The 18,316-nt window shown below is 40.0% G+C and overlaps 1 protein-coding gene across 3 annotated transcripts in view; it reads right to left on the bottom strand.

Moving 5' to 3' along the window:
• The window catches only part of ZNF608 (zinc finger protein 608), a 120,322-nt gene that overhangs the window by 67,233 nt on the left and 34,773 nt on the right, over window positions 1-18,316 (bottom strand). For all 3 annotated transcript variants that reach the window (XM_068246872.1, XM_068246889.1, XM_068246881.1), the window contains exon 3: window positions 14,006-14,267. In XM_068246872.1, coding sequence (XP_068102973.1) covers window positions 14,006-14,267 — 262 coding nt within the window. The remainder of the gene's footprint in view (window positions 1-14,005; window positions 14,268-18,316) is intronic.

Raw genomic sequence — 18,316 nt, 5'->3', positions numbered from 1 at the left:
TTGGTACCCCAGTCTTTTCCTCTATCAATCTTGCCCCCGCCCCAAGCCTGTAACAAGCATAGTCTATACTATTCCACCATTGGTCCTATAGCCTCACATTAAAGATGAATTGTAATGCTTAAGAGAGTGAGAAATGTAGAAATGTTCTTATGCATTGGGTATTGCATTAGAACAACATTTGGGATTTAAACCAATTAATATTCCATTTTCATCTATTTTTTTTAGTGTCCCTATGTAGATAGTTATTAAAATAATTCCACCAAATGAACACCTTAGATTGTAATTACCAAAGCTAATTGTGCTAAATTGTCTTAAGTTAAATTCTGTCATAGGCACAGATGTCCACCTCTACAAGTCAGTAAAGTGGTTATCCTACTTGCTTGTTACTCTTTGTAATATCTCCTGTGTAAAAATAACAAGTCCCCCGGCTCAGAGTACAGCAGTTCTGAGATCTGTCATTGCATGAATGTTATTTTATCAAGCTCACTGAAAAACCTTTTCAGTGAGGAAAATTCTCTTTTCTCTGATTATGAAGCTTTTAACAATCAGTGAATCCTGTAGAGTGAAAATACAACCTTCTCTTATGTTCGCTCAGCAACTTTATCAAGCACAATTAGTGATCAAACTACATATGGGAAGCAACAATGTAACTGATGAACATCTAAATAAAAGTGAAACACAGTATATTAACCTTTTCAGTAACTTTTCAATCAAAAATTGTTTTTCCTCAAAAGTTCTTACAGTATAGCTTATCTGTTGGAGCAGAAAGGAAAGGTTTACTATAGCTCTGCTTTAATTATATACAGGTGGGAAACAAGACACACTTACAGGTAAATCTAGACTAGATATCCATTACTGTGGATAGCTCCAAAAAGGCCACAGTGGAAAGAAGCTGTGTGAGGCAAGGTGTAAGGGCACACGCATACAGTAATTTGAGTTTGATAAACACACACACACACTCCTACTACTACTACTATTACTACAGGCTTGAACACATGAAAAAAGTCTGATCCAGCATAGAAAAATATGGTAAGGGAAAAAAAACAGGCAAAAAAACAAGCAAACTGATGAACATGCAGACACCATGCTAAGGCATACTAAGGCATACGGTGCCCACTGTGACAAGACAAGACAAATAACATTTATATTGCGCTTTTCTCCTGGCAGACTCAAAGCGCCAAAGCAGCAGCCACTAGGGCGCGCTCTATAGGCAGTAGCAGTGTTAGGGAGATCTCCTACTGAATAGGTGCTGGCTTACTGAACAGGCAGAGCCAAGATTCGAACCCTGGTCTCCTGTGTCAGATGCAGAGCCCTTAACCATTACACCATCCAGCCACTGTGTAGGCACTGCCTCTTGAAATATAGGCAGGCACAACTTTAGACATACACTTTTCTCCCACTTTTCAGGAACATGAGAATTACAGCACTATGTTACAAGTTGCACAACAGGTCTAATTCAATTGGAAGCACCTCTGGAGTTTTTTCAAGCTCATGTCTGAAAAAAGCAAGTACAGGATTTAATGGAGGTCAGAGAACCCTTAAAATACAAGACTTTAGAACACAGCCCCTGAAGCTGAACACAATGTTGTGTTCCCAGTAACTGTAACCAGGCAATTGAAGCACAGCTTAGAGCAATCATATGGTTTAGGATCCCCTTGGCCCAAATACAGACACGTTTTAATTAGCAGTAAACAACTCATTTACATAACTTCAAACAGTGCAATTGGTTTTGCACAGATGAAGTAGAATAGGCACAACAGCAGTTAACATCTATGCTGATCAGAGCTCATATAACCGATTCAACCCTCAAAGGCTTGCAGAAAGAAGAAATAAAGCAGACACATTTGCTAATAACAGGACTACTCTCCATCTGAACTGGGCTTAAATTTAGATCGGATAGAAAATCAATGAGCTAAAAAAAAAACATTAACATTAACAAGACCAAAATAAAATCCATTTCAGAATAGTAACAAAGAAGAAAAAAAAAAGAAGTAAAGAGTACCATTCTCAGAAAATCCAACTAAATGTATTGTCACAGTGCCATGTGCACCCCAAATGTTACAGCACAAATACTATGGAAACTCTTCAGTGCATCTGCAACCAATTTTACACATTTTTTTTTTCTTGTGCCAATGAATGCTTAAAACCGGGCAGATCAAAAAGGAAAGAAAACCCCAAACATCCTCAGACAATTTTGTATATGAGCGAAAGAATTTAAATTTCAGACCTTTACTTTTCTCTTCAGAGCAGCAGTGCCTCATTTTTTTTTAAATGCCCCGAAGAGCAATAGCAAGTCACTTGAATTACAGAGATGTCTGAAACAACTAGCTACAGTTTGACACAGCAACAACTTATTTGTCATCTAACAACCACTTCTGCTTAGATCCCTGTAATCATTCTTTGCAGCAAAAAGCTGAAAGCATTTAAGTAGATTGTGGTGGGCCGGAAAGTGATTGAAACTTTCTAAGCGAATGGTAAACACAGTACAGACAGGACTTGAAAATGCTGTCATTGATCTCTGTGTCAAATGGAAGGCTAGCCATTAGAGGAAGTGCATTACAAAACAGTGATACTATTTCCCACACAAGAGATTTTTAAAACACCAAGCATCCAGTACAGCTGTCATTGTTTTCATCTCAGCCTGCCTATGAATAGTTAGGTGTAGATCAATCTGTGGGCTGATATAATCAGAGAAATGTTGTACTTTTAAGGCAAGAGGCGATATGCCTTAAAATTTAGGTTATTGAATGTCCTCTCAGTTTTGGTTTAATCTATTCCAAAAAGATAATTTCCTCAAGACTACATCTACATGGACTTCTTTACCTCACTCATTCTCACCCTAACATATATAGGAGTAATGCACCATGGTAAGCCACAGTTGCTCACTTACAATACAATACAATACAATACAATAACATTTGTAAAGCGCTTTTCTCCCATAGGACTCAAAGCGCATAGCTGTGTCTCAGATTAATACAGGGTTTCAGGCTGGGTTGTGTTACAGAGGAGATAGTCAGATGTTCATGAATGCCAGACTGAAAAGGTAGGTTTTCAGTTTAGACTTAAATGCTTCCAGGGATGGGGCTGTCCTGATTGGGTGTGGCAGGGAGTTCCAAAGTGTAGGGGCAGCATGACAAAAGGCTCTGTCTCCAAAGGTTTTGAGGTGGACTCTGGGTGTGACCAAGGTGTTACGTCCTTTTGATCTAAGATTGTGGGGGGGGTGATGTAGTTGCAACAGGTCCTTCAGGTATCCAGGGCCAAGATTGTGCAAGGATTTGAATGTCAGTAAGCCAATCTTAAACAGAATTCTCCATTTTATCGGTAGCCAGTGGAGTGAGCTCAGGGTTGGTGTTATGTGGCAATGGCGGGGTTGGCTCGTTAACAGCCTTGCGGCGGCATTCTGTACTAATTGCAGGCGGCGTAAGTCTTTCTTATGCAGGCCTGTGTAGAGGACGTTGCAGTAACCTTGACCTTGATGTGACGAAGGCATGAACTAGGGTTGGAAGATCCTCTGAAGGAATTAGGTGTTTAATCCTTGCAATATTCCTTAGGTGAAAGAAGGAATGTTTCACAACAGCTGAGATTTGATTCCTGAAGCTTAATTTCCCATCAATCAGTACTCCCAGGCTGCGCACACAGTCTGAGTTGTTCAGGTCTGAGCTCCCTATCCTTAGCGGTGTTGGTTGAGACTGGGGCTGCTTTGCTGTTGAGCCCTTGCCCTCGATAACAAGAGCCTCAGTTTTGTCAGCATTAAGTTTTAGCCAATTATTATTCATCCACTCCTGAAGTTCAGCTAAGCATGCGTTTATTTGTGGAGTAGGGTCTGTGACATCGGGTTTGAATGACAAATATAGCTGGGTGTCATCAGCATAGCAATGATATGTCAGGCCATGTTTTTGTATGATTTCTCCAAGTGGCAGCATGTATATGGTGAACAGTAAAGGGGATAATATTGCGCCCTGAGGTACACCGTATTTTAGTGGTACAGGGTTGGAGAGGAAGGGCCCTAAGGCTACCCTTTGTGTTCTGCCAGCCAGGAAGGAGTTGAACCACCGGAGAACAATGCCATCTATGCCACAGTACTCTTGTAGCCTGTTGAGTAAGATTTCATGATCGACTGTGTCAAAAGCCGCTGAGAGGTCGAGCAAAATCAGGATGGAACATTGACCCTTGTCTCTTGCAATGAGCAGATCATTGCAAATCTGGGTGAGGGCTGTTTCACAGCTGTGATATTTCCTGAAACCAGATTGAAGAGGGTCAAGGATGTTGTTTCTGGAGAGCCTGGCTTCAAGTTGGAGGTAGACAGCCTTTTCAATAACTTTTCCCAGAAAGGGAAGGTTAGAGACAGGTCTGTAGCTGTTTAGAGCATCTGGGTCTAAGGATGGTTTCTTGAGTAGAGGCCTGACGATTGCTTCTTTCAGAGTAGAGGGAAACCACCCTTCTTGTAAGGAGCCGTTGACTATTTTGTGGAATGCCGGTGTAAATAGTTCAGGGCATTTCAACATGAACTTAGTGGGGCCAGGGTCCAGATCGCAGGTAGTCTGGCGAAGGTTTGAGAGGATATCCAAGATGTCTTCTTCAGTGATTACCTTAAAATCAGACCATGGTGGTAGGCTATTTTTGCACCTGTTATATGGCTCTGCATGAGTTTCTGGGGCTGTGAATTGAATGGCAGATCGTATGGAGGAGACTTTGTCTGAGAAGAAGTGGGCAAATTTCTCGCACAGTTCCTGTGAAGGTCTGATGCTGGATTTCCTGCAAGATGGATTGCAGAGACTGTCAACCGTGCGGAAGAGTTGGGCAGGTCTGTTGGCTGCATTTGCAATTTCGTGAGACAGGAATAAGGACTTCTTTTTGTTAATCATCGTTTGATATTTTTTCAGGTGAGCAATTAGGGAAAGTTTGTCATCAGGAGACTGATGTTTGCGCCACCTTCGTTCCAGTCTGCGTCCCTGTTTCTTTAGTTCCTTTATAGAGTTGTCAAACCAGCGAGCGTGATGTAATGGTGCGGAACGTTTAATCTTTAAGGGAGCTATGGCGTCAAAAGCAGCTGAGACATCGTGGTTATATTTAAGGACCATGGATTCAAGGCCTAAGTTGTGATCTGTCAGTCCACCTAGATTGAGGCTGTTCTGAAGGTGTTGGGGTGTCAAACCTTTCAAGGAACGATATTTTATTAGTTCTTTCACTTGGTGTTTTGTAGCCGGTGCTGTAAAGGAGAAGTGGACAGTGTGGTGGTCTGACCAAACTACTGGATCAATTTCCACATTGGATATTAGGAGTTCTGAATGGAAAATGAGGTCCAAAGTGTGTCCTTTTTTGTGGGTAGGGAGGTTGACGGCTTGAGAGAAGCCCAGTTCATTCATGGAGAGAAGTAGCTTAGTTCCAAATTGGGAAGAGTGTGTATCGACCCGTGCGTTAAAGTCTCCAAGAATTATCCACCTAGGGTGTTTCAGTGTTATGCAAGATACAAGTTCTGCTATTTCCTTGAGAAAAGCTGAGCCAGCGTCAGGGGGTCGGTAGACAAGCAGTATGTTTATTTTTTTCCAGCTGAGAGCTGGGCTGCTAGACATTCAAAAGAGTGGGTGGGGGCTACAGCAAGGGGTTTAATATTCAAACTGGATTTGAAGCACAGAGCTAATCCTCCGCCCTTGCGGTTTTGCCTTTCACAGTGTAAAACTGAGTAATTGTCTGGTACCACAGCTGCGAGAGTGGGTCCTGAGTTCTGATCCAACCAGGTCTCTGTAATTAAAGCTAGATCTGAAGCCTCTATTAGATCATGAATAACTGCTGTTTTGTTGTTTATGGACCTGGCATTGCAGAGTACTGCTTTAATGTTGTTTCCCTTAACTTTGAGGTCTGTGTTCCTAGCTCCTGGCTGGGGGTTGTAATCAGGAGTGTGGCAGCTGTCTCTGTTATCTGGGTCCTTTACTGATACAGCTGATTTATAGATATGTGATGATTGCTTTGGCTTTGATTTATGGGTGCCTGCACCTCCTCCCCTCTTCCCGCGCCTTGTTTTCTTGAGAATCCCAAAGGATTTTAGAGGGGTAATCAAAGCAGAATCTATTTGTAAAGGTGGCCATACACTGGCCCGATTTGCGGCAGTTTCGACAGCAGATTCGATCACTGGGATCGAATCTGCTGCCAATCGTTCGCGCAACACGCACCCGCCGATCCGATTTCCTCCCGAAATCGGATCGGTCCGTCGATCGCGCCGTGCGGGAAATTACCCTCGATCGCCCGCGGGTAGGGAGCGCGTCGCTAGCGGCGGCCGATCCGATCAGGTATACATTACCTGAGGCTGGCTCCCGGGCATCCCGTCCGTCACTGCTCCCGTCATGGCACCTCCGGCATCCTCGTATAACTTCCGCTGTCATGCCAGTGACAGCGGAAGTACAACTAGAGGGCGCTCTATTTGAACTTCCGCTGTCACTGGTGTGATAGCTTAAGTTCTATGCGGATGCCGGAGCCGGAGGTGCCACATGACGGGGACATCACGCCCGGGAGCCAGCCTCAGGTAATGTATACCGGCGGGGGGAGCGGCGGCAGCACCACCACAACAGATTGTGATCGGTTTCAGGCTGAAATCGATTCACAATCTGTTTGCAGGAAAGGCAGCCATACGATCCCTCTCTGATCAGATTCGATCAGATAGGGATCTGTCAGCTGGTCGATCTGATGGCACATCGACCAGTGTATGGCTGCCTTAAGAGTTTCTTGGGAACAGAGGTTGCAATATAGATAAGCATCTCAGCTGAGTATTTTAATGGTGGCATTTGGACAGCTGATAGACACCCTGCTGAGATCAAAGGGAAGGGGTCTTTTGCAAGCTGTACTTCTCAGAAAAAAAGGAGATGCTCCAGATTAAAACAAATTAAGACAGTTCCTTGTTTCAATTTAAAAAGTTTGGAATAAATGTAGAAATAGGATAGTCATAACATAGAAAGCTCACAAGGTGTGCTTTGCCATTTCCGTTACTTACAGAAGGATCAGGAGCTGAGGGTTGAAGAAAGTTGAAGAATTTCAAAGTTTGAGGTCAGCTCCTAGCAGGCTAGGCATTTTCAGTCCAAGTCCAATTTTAATCCAGTTTAAATCTCAGCCATCCAAAGTGATCCATAATTTCTGATGAGCTGTAGTTGTTGCCAGAGAGGTGATGCATAGGATTCCTCTGTATTTTTGGTCCTGTCCATGCCCAAATGTATTTAAATAGTCAAATTTCTGAGACAAGATGTGGAGCAGCTTGAGAGAGCTGCAGCCCAGCTTGGGCGCGCTCAGTAGATTAAAGTACAACTGAAGTCAGAGGGATATGGAGGCTTCCATATTAATTTCCTTTTAAGCAATACTAATTGCCTTGCTGTCCTGCTGATCCTCTGCCTCTAATACTTTTAGCCATAGACCATAAATAAGCATGCAGCAGATCCAGAGGCGTATCTAGAGGGGTGCGAGCATGGCTTGTGCCATGAGCACCACAGCACCAGGGGCACCATTCCTGCTCCTGTGCTGTGCCCCCATGCCTGCCCTGTGCCTCCCCATTTCTCGCACCTCAGATCAGATTAACCCTGTTATCTGGGGAACGTGGCTACTTAATTTATGTATGTAGGGAGCATTTGTCTTAGTGTAGAATAGAGTACAGAGAGTGAATAATAGATATTTGACAAAAAAGTAACTTCAGCAATATCCAGGGCCAAACAACACAGGCAACCATAACCCATGTACACGAGAAAGGATGCTATTTTTTTTAGAGAGGATGGGGGCTCAGGGGGGGGGGGGCAATTTCAGTGCTTGCCATAGGCTCTATATTACCCAGATACACCCCTGAGCAGATCAGATGCTTCTGAGATTACTGTCACATCTGACAAGTTTCGTTGCATGCTCTTTAAAGTCAAATTTTTGCAAATACCTTCTGTCTTAAGAGGACAGATTATACTTATTGTTGATTTTTACTAGGAGGGCTTTTTGATCTCTTTTAACCCCTTATACCTTCCTAGTGGTTCTAGGTCACCATGAGCTATCTGGGTATTCTGTACCTACTGGGGATGATTCACTCCATAAATTGTGTGGAGTAGAGCATAAAACTGCTGCCACTATGCAGCTTGTATGTTTTTACCTTTAAAGACGAAATAAAGCAATTTGTAAAAGAGCTGTGCTTACTTTGGAGGAGCAAAAAAAGTGCAGCTACGATGACCTCAGTCAGTTCATTTGAACTTCACTTATTGCTCTTTGTCGGGCATCTTATCGAATAAACCAATTGTATTGTGTACAGTGTTTGTCGTACTCTGAAAATTAGTTTTGATGGGATCATACACTTCTAAAGTGTTTATTTTGTTTGGCGTTCATAATTTGAACGAAATAGTTACATTGTTTCTTTTATTTAGTTTTTAATTCCCTCTGCAATTACATGGTCTCAGTATAATAATATAACAGAGCTTTATCAATAAAGGATAATTATTAACTGAGTCTCTTTAATGCATTCTCAACAAACTAATCTGCAAAGAAAAGCATGTTTTGAATATTTAAAGACATCCTACCAGAATCTTTAAAAAGATCCCGGTATGTTAATGTGGAAAGGCCATTAAATGTCAAGCCACTTTGAGAAACAGCGGGTAAAGTGCTGTGTGATATTCCAGTGCTAAATAAATAAATAGCTAGCTAGCATGCTTATCTCCATGTACAATGATTTGGTACAATTTGCTCAACTCTCTGGGGCCTGATTCAATTGCAACTGTTGTTAGCATTAAATGCTAAAGGTGCCCATACACTCCTCAGATTAGCAGCAGATAGATAAGAAATGCATCTGATGATCTACTGTATCTGATGTGTTTTTAGAACATTTTTTACCAGGATAGAATTCCAATAGATTTCAGTTTGAAATCTATTGAAATTCGATCTGATGGCATTTTTTGCCATCAGATTTCAATTAGGGCCAATGCAAAATGATAAGCAATCTCATCACATCGACCTAGATTTTCCACCCTGCCAGTTCGATGGAAATCCATCGAAATCAATCGAAATCGGCAGTCGATTGGCCAACCGATTTGCAATTGATCGATCAATCGATCGATTTTGATCGATCGGTCGGCCAGAAAATCGGCTGAGTGTATGGGCCCTTTAATGATAGCGAGTGTGTGAATGTTTACTTGCATTCTTTGATTGTAAAAATGATGCCCTGTGAAAGCTACCTCATCTGCTAATCTTCAGCAATCCTCACTTGCCTAGATTAGTGGAAGAATGGGAAAATAGTTTGTTGAGGCTCCAATCCAGTTTGGTGTTTTATTAGTGTGGATAGGTATGGAGGAGGGACGACTTTACTTAACACTTAGTGAAGACTGCAGGAGATTACAGAGTGTGGCGCAGCATGTATTTCTTTACTTACGATATTAAGCTCTGTAAATAACCTTCTTGTTTTCTGGTATATGTCTTTGTTTTATTAAAGTACATCTGTACAGTGCCTGGGGTTTTATTTACATGTAGCTATCTGGCACCTGTTACGGATTACCATGGTTATCTTGAGAATGCTTTATCAAATGGCACAAGCACCCCAATCACCCCCCACCCATACTATTACTACCAACTTTTCATGGGGGGAGAGGGAATTCTAGGTTCAGTATTTCCACTACACCATTAAGAGAAGGGGGTGGTGTCAAAAAGTTTGCAATCATTGCTCTCTGTGGCTGTAGTACCCTTATATAAAACCAAAGAGCATTGGTTTAATGTTAATTAATATCTCAGAATGGATGGATCCTTTTAACCTCACAGGGCACTGAGGGGGGGAGGCACATTTTACACTGGGGGGACAGACCTTTGTCACTCATCTCGATATAGCGTGCCATAACTGCCACACACCCAATTGAGCATGTCAGCCTGACATCTTGAAGCATTTCCGATCAATAGATGCAGCAAATCGGGCATGCTCTTGGCGGCACCAACTTCCATCCCATCTGATTATAATTATCGAATGGTCGATCAGCCACCACGTCACCTGATGTATGGCCACCTTTAGTCATTAAAGGTATGACCTAATCAACCTTTGTTGTTATGATTTCAGATTTTCTCCATGACTAACACCAGACACATACTGTACAACTGCCCCCAGACCCCCCTCCACCCCCCCACCCCTGAAATGCCATTAAAGGGATTTTATTTGGCATTTGTAATTTGAATTTTATTATTTTAATCAAACCCCTATTAACGCGTTAGGGTTTCACAAACCAAAAATAATAGTATCTGAGCCGACATTACCACAAATACCATCTCAGCATGTTTACATTACACATTTGACCTGATTCACACAGGAATATGACTAGGGCTATCCATTCCTGCTCTAATAGCGAAAACAATATTGATCTACAATTTGACATAAATCATTTGACAATTAAGTTCTCACAATAAATAAAAATAAATAACCTGTTTCTCGATAAAAAAAAGGAAATAACCTGTCATCATATTCACCCTAGGATGAAAAATGAATACATGGACAAAGTGTAATGAAAAAGAAAACACCTAAAAGCATATAGACTTAATTATGTGCATTGCCTGGAACTACACAATAAATGAAGGAGAATATAGTAGACATCTATTCTTGCACAAAAGTATAATATTATAAGATTTCACCTAAAATGCTCTAGAGGGCATGTTGTATATTTAATTAAAGAAGTATAAATATTATATTCTTGGCAAAAATTCAGAGTGAGAGGGTTGTTAAAAAAAAATGCAGTGATCAGAAGTACAATTTACAGAATCTAAAGCATGTGGTATTGAGGTGAAGGAACAATAGCAGTTTTAATTTGCTAGAGCCACCCTAAATGTCTTGGAAAATACATCCTAACCACTAGGTTAAGCATTTCTGCCCCAAAACTATTAGGCGTACCAATAATAAGTCTGGCTTTATCCCATTACGAAGTGAAGTGCTATAATTGCAGCAACATGGGAAATTCTTTTGCTGTCTCAGATGTTTCAACATTATTGCACTGCAGACTACAAAGTAGAAGAGTATTTGCTTCTGGCACATCTGTAAATAGAAATGGTCCAGCACACATGAAGCTCTATTTAATTCGGTGAAGGTCAGAAGTTTAGTTTATTCAAGTGGAACAACTCCCCCAATAGCTAACCTTTTAGTTCACCATAGTAAACAACTGCTTATCTCAGCATTGGCAAATAAGATGAAAGGTTAAATCTACCAGGGTTTTTTTCTACTATTATTTATAAACATTTATGCCACTGCATATCCACTGTATATTGTGAAAAATAACCCGGCAAAGTCAAAAGTGCAGAGCTCTACAGTGTTTGTTTGCAGCTATTCTCCAGATTCTATAATTCATGAATAGTTTGTGACGCCTTGAAATTGTAAGGTCCAATGGCACAGCTCTATATTACTATTTCTTTCACTGCTATATGCTCTGTTAAATAACTAAATTAGTTATGATCACATTTATTTTTCTTTTTTATCACCTCTGTATTATCTGTATCTTACATTGCACAGTGCTCTGAGACATAAGGCATTGTATAAAATAGGAAAAGCAACTTAGAATACTTAACAATCTGAGTGTTTTAAGGCTTGTACACATGTCCAACAAAGCACACAACCAACCTGACAACATGAACAACCACACGGCAACTCATTGACATAACCTGTATTTCCACACAGCCAAACCAACTAAATGACCAACTCATTTACATACTGTGCAGGCAAGCAGAACAACGAATTGCACGATATGGCCACATTCAAAACAAGTACAATTCGATCAAATTACTTGTACATATGTGGTTAACTGCACAATATCAGCCAGACGTGTAATTTGATACACCAGTTGGATCGGGCAAACCACCTGTTATTAGTCGCTCGTCTAATCATTTGCCACGCGTACACATGCCTAACTACTGTCCAACAGACCAAGTTTGGATGATAGTTGGGCGGAATTAACGCTCAAGTGTTTGCCTTTACAGTTGTGTATGTCTGCACTCAGACATTAAAGCCTTTTACACAAGATAGCTGGAAATAGGTGGAAGTGAACAAAGTCCAACGATGACCAATAATTGGGACCAACAAATTAAGTAAGCTATAGCACACATCAGATGTTGATGTGGGTGCAGCAGGCAGTAGCATACTTGATGACAGAAGTATCATGGAAATGATGTGGTGAATGTAGATTGATTTAAACTGCTACTGTCATTGATCTTTAGTATTTAACAGTGCTGCTCGGATACCACTTTTCTCTATCTGGATGTAATTCGGATCCGGATACCCAGATATCCGATCCGGGTCGGATTTCCCAATTTAAAATTTTCCAATCCGGATCCGACCTCACTCTCTGGCCGGATTCGGATATCTGGATAGAAAACCGGAATTGACCTGAAAATGCCTTCAAAAGCCTCTTCAAATGGCCAAAGTCCCTTTCGGAGGTGTCTCTTTCTCTCTCTCTCTTTTGCCATTGAAGGTGATTCAGATATCTGAACTAACTATCCGCTCGGATTTCAGATGGGAAATCCGAGTTTGCTCAGATAGTCAATTCGGATTTAAAAAAAATATCCGAATTGGTATTCAAAGTTCGGATAGTGGAAAAAGTTCAGAGTATCTGGGTAGTTCGGCTATCTGAAATCTTGCTGACCACCACTGGTATTTAATAGCAATGGTCTCTTCCGCAGTACTTTACAGAGTATTCAGTCTTTTCACTGTCCCCAAAGGAGCTCAGAATTGAATCCCTTCCATAATCATATTTCCATTGTAGTCTAGAGCCAATTTAAGGGAAAGCCAATAAACATTCTTATGTACTATAGGTTTTCTGGATGTGGGAGGAAACAGGTGTGCCTGGAGGCAACCCATGCAGATACGGGGAGAACAGAAAAGCTCCATGCAGATAATGCCCTGGCTGGAATCTGAACCAGGGACCCAGAGCTGCATGGTTTATGTCTAACATCAATAAAAACTGTTTACTATTTGCAGACAGAATTCCCACATTTCCTTGCTGTCTATTTATTGTCAACTCGCTCTTTTCATAGAAATGTGTGCCTGCTAAATTAATTTGCCCCCACTTAGCACCTACTGCTACAAGTGGCATTTCAGAGATCTACACCTGTACAACCTGCATTCCATTATGCTGCATACTGCCTTATTTTCATGCAGTCACACTCTGCAGGTGCATCATTAAGGAACTAAAGATTTATGCATTGATGATTATTGGCCAAAGAAATCCACTGGGTGGATCAGTCGAAATGCCTGAGAACTGTCATTTATTGCTATATTTGCCATCCTTCACAGTCCACTGTTCATTTTTCACCTATTTCCATCTACACTGTTCACAGGGCTTATGCAATTTCTCATCAGATAGATGGGTCGATAGAAAATTTTCCGACAGATCCGATTGGATTTCCGATCATTTTTCTGATCACTTCTATGCAAATCGATCTATTATAGATGTGCATGTTGCATACAAAGCTTTAATTCATAAAATCAGCATGCAGAAAAAAATCAAACAAACAAAAAAAATCCTTATATAATAGGTTAAAACCAAAACAAGACTCCCTACTATATCATCAACATGTATACAGTGCATTAAGTGTGTTGTATTGCACAGCAAAAAAAACTTACTGTTCTAACAACTGAAAAAGCCTCCTCTAATTTCACTGACAGAATCTTAAAAATATCCATACAAACATCAATATATTCCTAACCAAACTTACAGTAAGGCAATACCTGCCCATCCAGGGAATTGAGAAGTAATGGGATATAAAAATCAATATTTAAAAGCTTTTCTCATTCAGTAAAAATTTAAATTATGCCTAAACTACACACAACAAGACATCTTTACATAAATTAGTGCAGTCATTTCTAAAAGAAAACCCACATCTAAGGAACTTAAAGAACAAAATCAAAGACCAAAAAACACATCCTCGAGAACCTGAAAACTCTAGAGATGAACTATAATCCTTAAATAAACATGTTTTTAAATTACAATAACAAATTATTGAGCAGATGACATAATTGATGACAAAGCTGGACACATACCTTCTTCCGTTTCATGCCAAACAATCCCTTCCAAGTTGACACTGGTTCCAGGCTCACAAGGTCCAAGACATTCTGGTTCCGTTACTACTCCTACATCACAAGTGTTTATGCCAACTGATCGAGTCCGTACTAAGAGCTGCTCCACTGGTGCAGCGATGGTTGAAGATGGTGAAAAGTAAGATGGCAGAATCTGAGGTGAGATGCTGCTGGAAACGGGTGGTGGTGGTGGTGGTGGGGCAGGCACTGTAAACAGGGGATCAACCTGATAAAATAAAATATTGTTTTACAGTTAAGAATGACCCTGTTATTGTGAAGGCACTATATTATAAAATATCATGATGCATACTTATAGCCATGACATTTGACTCTGTTCATCTGCAAATAATACATTTTTGTGTTCTAGAAAAACTGGAAAGTCTTGAGTGAATACTAAACAAAAAAATAATAAAATCATGAACATTTTGCACCTAGCAACTAAATTTCAGTTGTCCTATTTCTCATTCCTAAACATGAAAGCCACTGGTGCACATATATCATGCAGTATCATCTGTTTATGCATACACACACATGTAACAATGCAAGGGCAAATAACATAAGTGCAGTTGCCCGAAGCAAACCAATCAGGTTTCAGCTGGTAAGTATAAGAAGTATTTTGTTTGCACTGAACAAAACTGCAAAGCTTTTGCTTCAATTTTCTTCAATTTCTTTATTTGCACCTTTCATGTTTCTTTGAGTGGCACTCACACAACAAAAAATAATAATAAAAAATAACTGTCTTGTAAATGAAACTTAAGACATGATTGAATGAACAGAATTTCAGCTATGTGGAAGTCGAGATATACAGTAGAGAACCCTGCAGATGGACAGGAAATACTCCCTAATAAGGAAATTGCTAACATAGAATTTCAGCTATTCTTGTAAACTCTCTTCCCATTAATAAGCCTACAGACAAAAACAATGGACAGCAATAGAAAAGGATATACGCAACATGATAGACTGGTCAAATATTTCCCTCAGCTTCAGCAAAACAAACATATTCTTATCAACCCCATGCGGATTTCTGAAAACAAGTCACTTAATCCTGTAGAAGTCATTCACTCTTCAAAACAGTAATTACAAACACAACACAAGTAGAATACACATACTGGAACACGATTGACATGCTTGAAATGATAACTGGTAAATTAGACCTTTGAAAAAGTTACACTGACATCTATTTTAAGTTAATCTCTGTCACCTCATACATACGATATGGAAAAAAAATACGACCTTAAATATGACCTTTATTTATTTAGAATGTCAGCTAAATGTAAAAGGTGCTTATATACTTTGTAAAGCTCTGCAGAGGATTTCAGCACTATATAAATACTAAATAGTAATATTAATTTAACCAAAACTTATTTGCAAGTTCATTTTCACATAAGCAAAACCACACACCAGCAATGTAATACCTCACCTTAGGACAGAGAGGGAATATGCAAATCAATTCTTTATGTCCATGCTATATTGTTAATTAGCATATCCCTTTCCTCTTACTCATTTCCTTTATGCTGGGCATACACTGTATGTTTTTGCCCGTGTAATCGAGCCGCTGGCTCGATCCCAGCGCGTCCACGCTCGTCCCCGCGGGCGCCCGGATCGATTCCCGCTCGTCCCCGCGGGCGCTTTTTATCTTTTCAGGTTCCCTTTAAATTGCAGATGCATTTCTAACAATATTATAATGAAGAAAACATAAAATACAAGAAATAAGAGACATAAAATTACATGAAAGGCTTGTGCACACCAAGCTTCCATTATAGCGAGCCACATATTGTGTAAAACCTACATGGCCTTTTTCATCATGCTCATCCCAAAGCACTGCATTTCTGTGTAGAGGTGCTCTAAGCTTGGCTGCAATATTGTGCTGGCACAAAAATTTGGCCCGAGGAAATGGGTTGAGCCCACAAAATGTGTCACCACTGTCAAAAATAAAAACTTTTTTTTTTTTTTACATTACAAATAGTGTCATCTTTTGAGGTAAGCCACCTCTTCATTTTCTGTTTGATTGGTTTTAACCTAGTTTTATATCTACTTGGGAGCCTCTATTCCCCAATCATACTACTGTGGAATGTGGTATTGTGCTGTGCAAGCATTATGCAAAGTGCAGTGCTGCCCAATTCAATGTAGTAGAATGGGGTCATGATGGATATAAAATATATAAAATATATAAAAATGTCCTTGTGTTATGGTACAATACACATCATATGCATATGATGACAAAGCATTATATATTATAGATATTTTGCTAATGTGTTGCAATGTTTTGCAGCTTAAGAAATACATACAGCAAATATTGTTTGAAATAGCATATCAGCATATTTAAAATGGGTGTTGTTATAGGTCTCTATAGGTAGATACTGTATAACTAAAAAGGCAGATTTAGATATACGCATCACACAGCTGTTGTCTGTAGCTAAGTGACAAACCTAGCAAAAGTAAGAAATGAAATCTCTCTATAGCCTGCCATTGTTGGCTGCCAGGTGTTGATACACGCATGGCAGCAGAAGAAACATTTATCACACAGTTGTCAGCAGAAAACACATACAGTATAAGAGCTCAGTGCACACTTATAGAACAACATAGCTTATACACTCTTGCCTAGTTGGATATTGGTGTTCATGGACTGAATTCAAATTGGTTTTCCCCTGGGCAAATAAAACAAATCTGCTGCAGTATATAGAATTTCTTCAACACTTTGATGAGTGTTCATATATCATATGCAGGTAAGCGTTAGATAAAAAATGACACATTTTACTGTCTTAAAGCAACACTTCTGGTTCTAAATATATTATCTTCAAGGTGGCCAGATATTACCTTTTTATGTTCAAACAAGCATCCAGATTTCTGTGCCAAATGAAGCTTGTAAATAATGAATTTCCATATACTATACAAGTAATCTACTTCACATCAATTGATCAAGGAACTCATGCACAAAGAAAATGAAGCTTTGCCACTGAATGCCTAAACAAGACAGAAAAAAATATGTCCCTGGATAGTTGGCCATTGGCCAATGTGACCATGTACTGTGTGTACAAATAACCCTTCATGTTGAAGACACCATCTTTAGCCATCAGCTAAGTTTCAGCTCTTCAGTCCTTGCTACTATGTGTCCCACTGCATGATGCCTCCTGCTTTGCCTTCCCCTTTCCCTCTTCTTAGGAAAGACAACACCTTAAAGCTCACCACTGGGAGAAAAGTAATGTCATTTTGGATAGTGTAGGATGAATTTAAAGATATTTTTGTTTTTAACTGTAGTCTGTGTCCCCACTAAAGGCTCGTATCCATGAAGCAATTTTTTGCAAGGTTTTTCCAACGACCGGCGATTTTTTGAGCGACGGTTTCCTCAATTCCTTGATGTGGGTACATGCATGTAATTACACGAATAACGTTTTGCAATATGCAGTGATTACAACTGTCATGATGGATTGGATCTTTAAGATCCAATCCAAAAACTCACAGGCAAAGTACCATGATCGCTTAACCAATCATTCTTGACCGTCATGTGCCATTGTGTGACATTACGTGTTCCAGAGGGCAGGAAGATGGATAGGGGAATGCTCTTTGAAGTTTATCGTTTTGAAAATTGGAAAGGTATAGTTAGTTATTTAAAATTTTGGTCTTTTTTATTTAACTTATTATTTGAAGATTATTGTTTTCAAATTTAATAAGAAAGTTATAGATATTGAAATGTTTTTGTCTTTTGCATTAAACATTTTTTTTCTTTTTAGGGTTAGGCATCAGGAAGGGGGGATTTTAGGGTTAGGCATTAGGAAGGGCGGTTCCAGGGTTAGGCATTAACAAGGGGGATTCTATGGTAGGCATTGGAGGGGGAAGGTTTCTGTGTAAGAGTAGGGTTAGATTTAGTTGTAGTTAAATATTGGTAATATTTACCAAAGTTTTACTATCGTCATTACCACTGTAAATATTTCACCTAATTCACAATGGTATTTATCATTTAGACTTATATTGGCTTCACCCAGCGCCCATTTTTCCTTGTGCCCCTGTTTCATGCATGCACACAAAGTGCTATAAATCCAAAAAGATGAGCTTCCTACAGATAGATGAAGTGCGCTATTTAGACACCAATCTGCCAGGGAACAAGAACCAATCAGTCGCTGTGTAATGATGCTGAATGGTGTCAGCAATTGACACACCGTGAGGTTACTGCAGTGTGGAGAAATGCTGTGTATTTCATCTAATAGACAGCTGCCTCCCACTCTGGTATAAATGATCGGTCAAACGTCATACTACTGCCATTAACCTATGTTCACA

This window comes from Hyperolius riggenbachi, chromosome 1 (genome assembly GCF_040937935.1).
Source record: "Hyperolius riggenbachi isolate aHypRig1 chromosome 1, aHypRig1.pri, whole genome shotgun sequence".
NCBI classification, from domain to species: domain Eukaryota; kingdom Metazoa; phylum Chordata; class Amphibia; order Anura; family Hyperoliidae; genus Hyperolius; species Hyperolius riggenbachi.
This window is presented reverse-complemented; position numbering and strand designations above follow the sequence as displayed.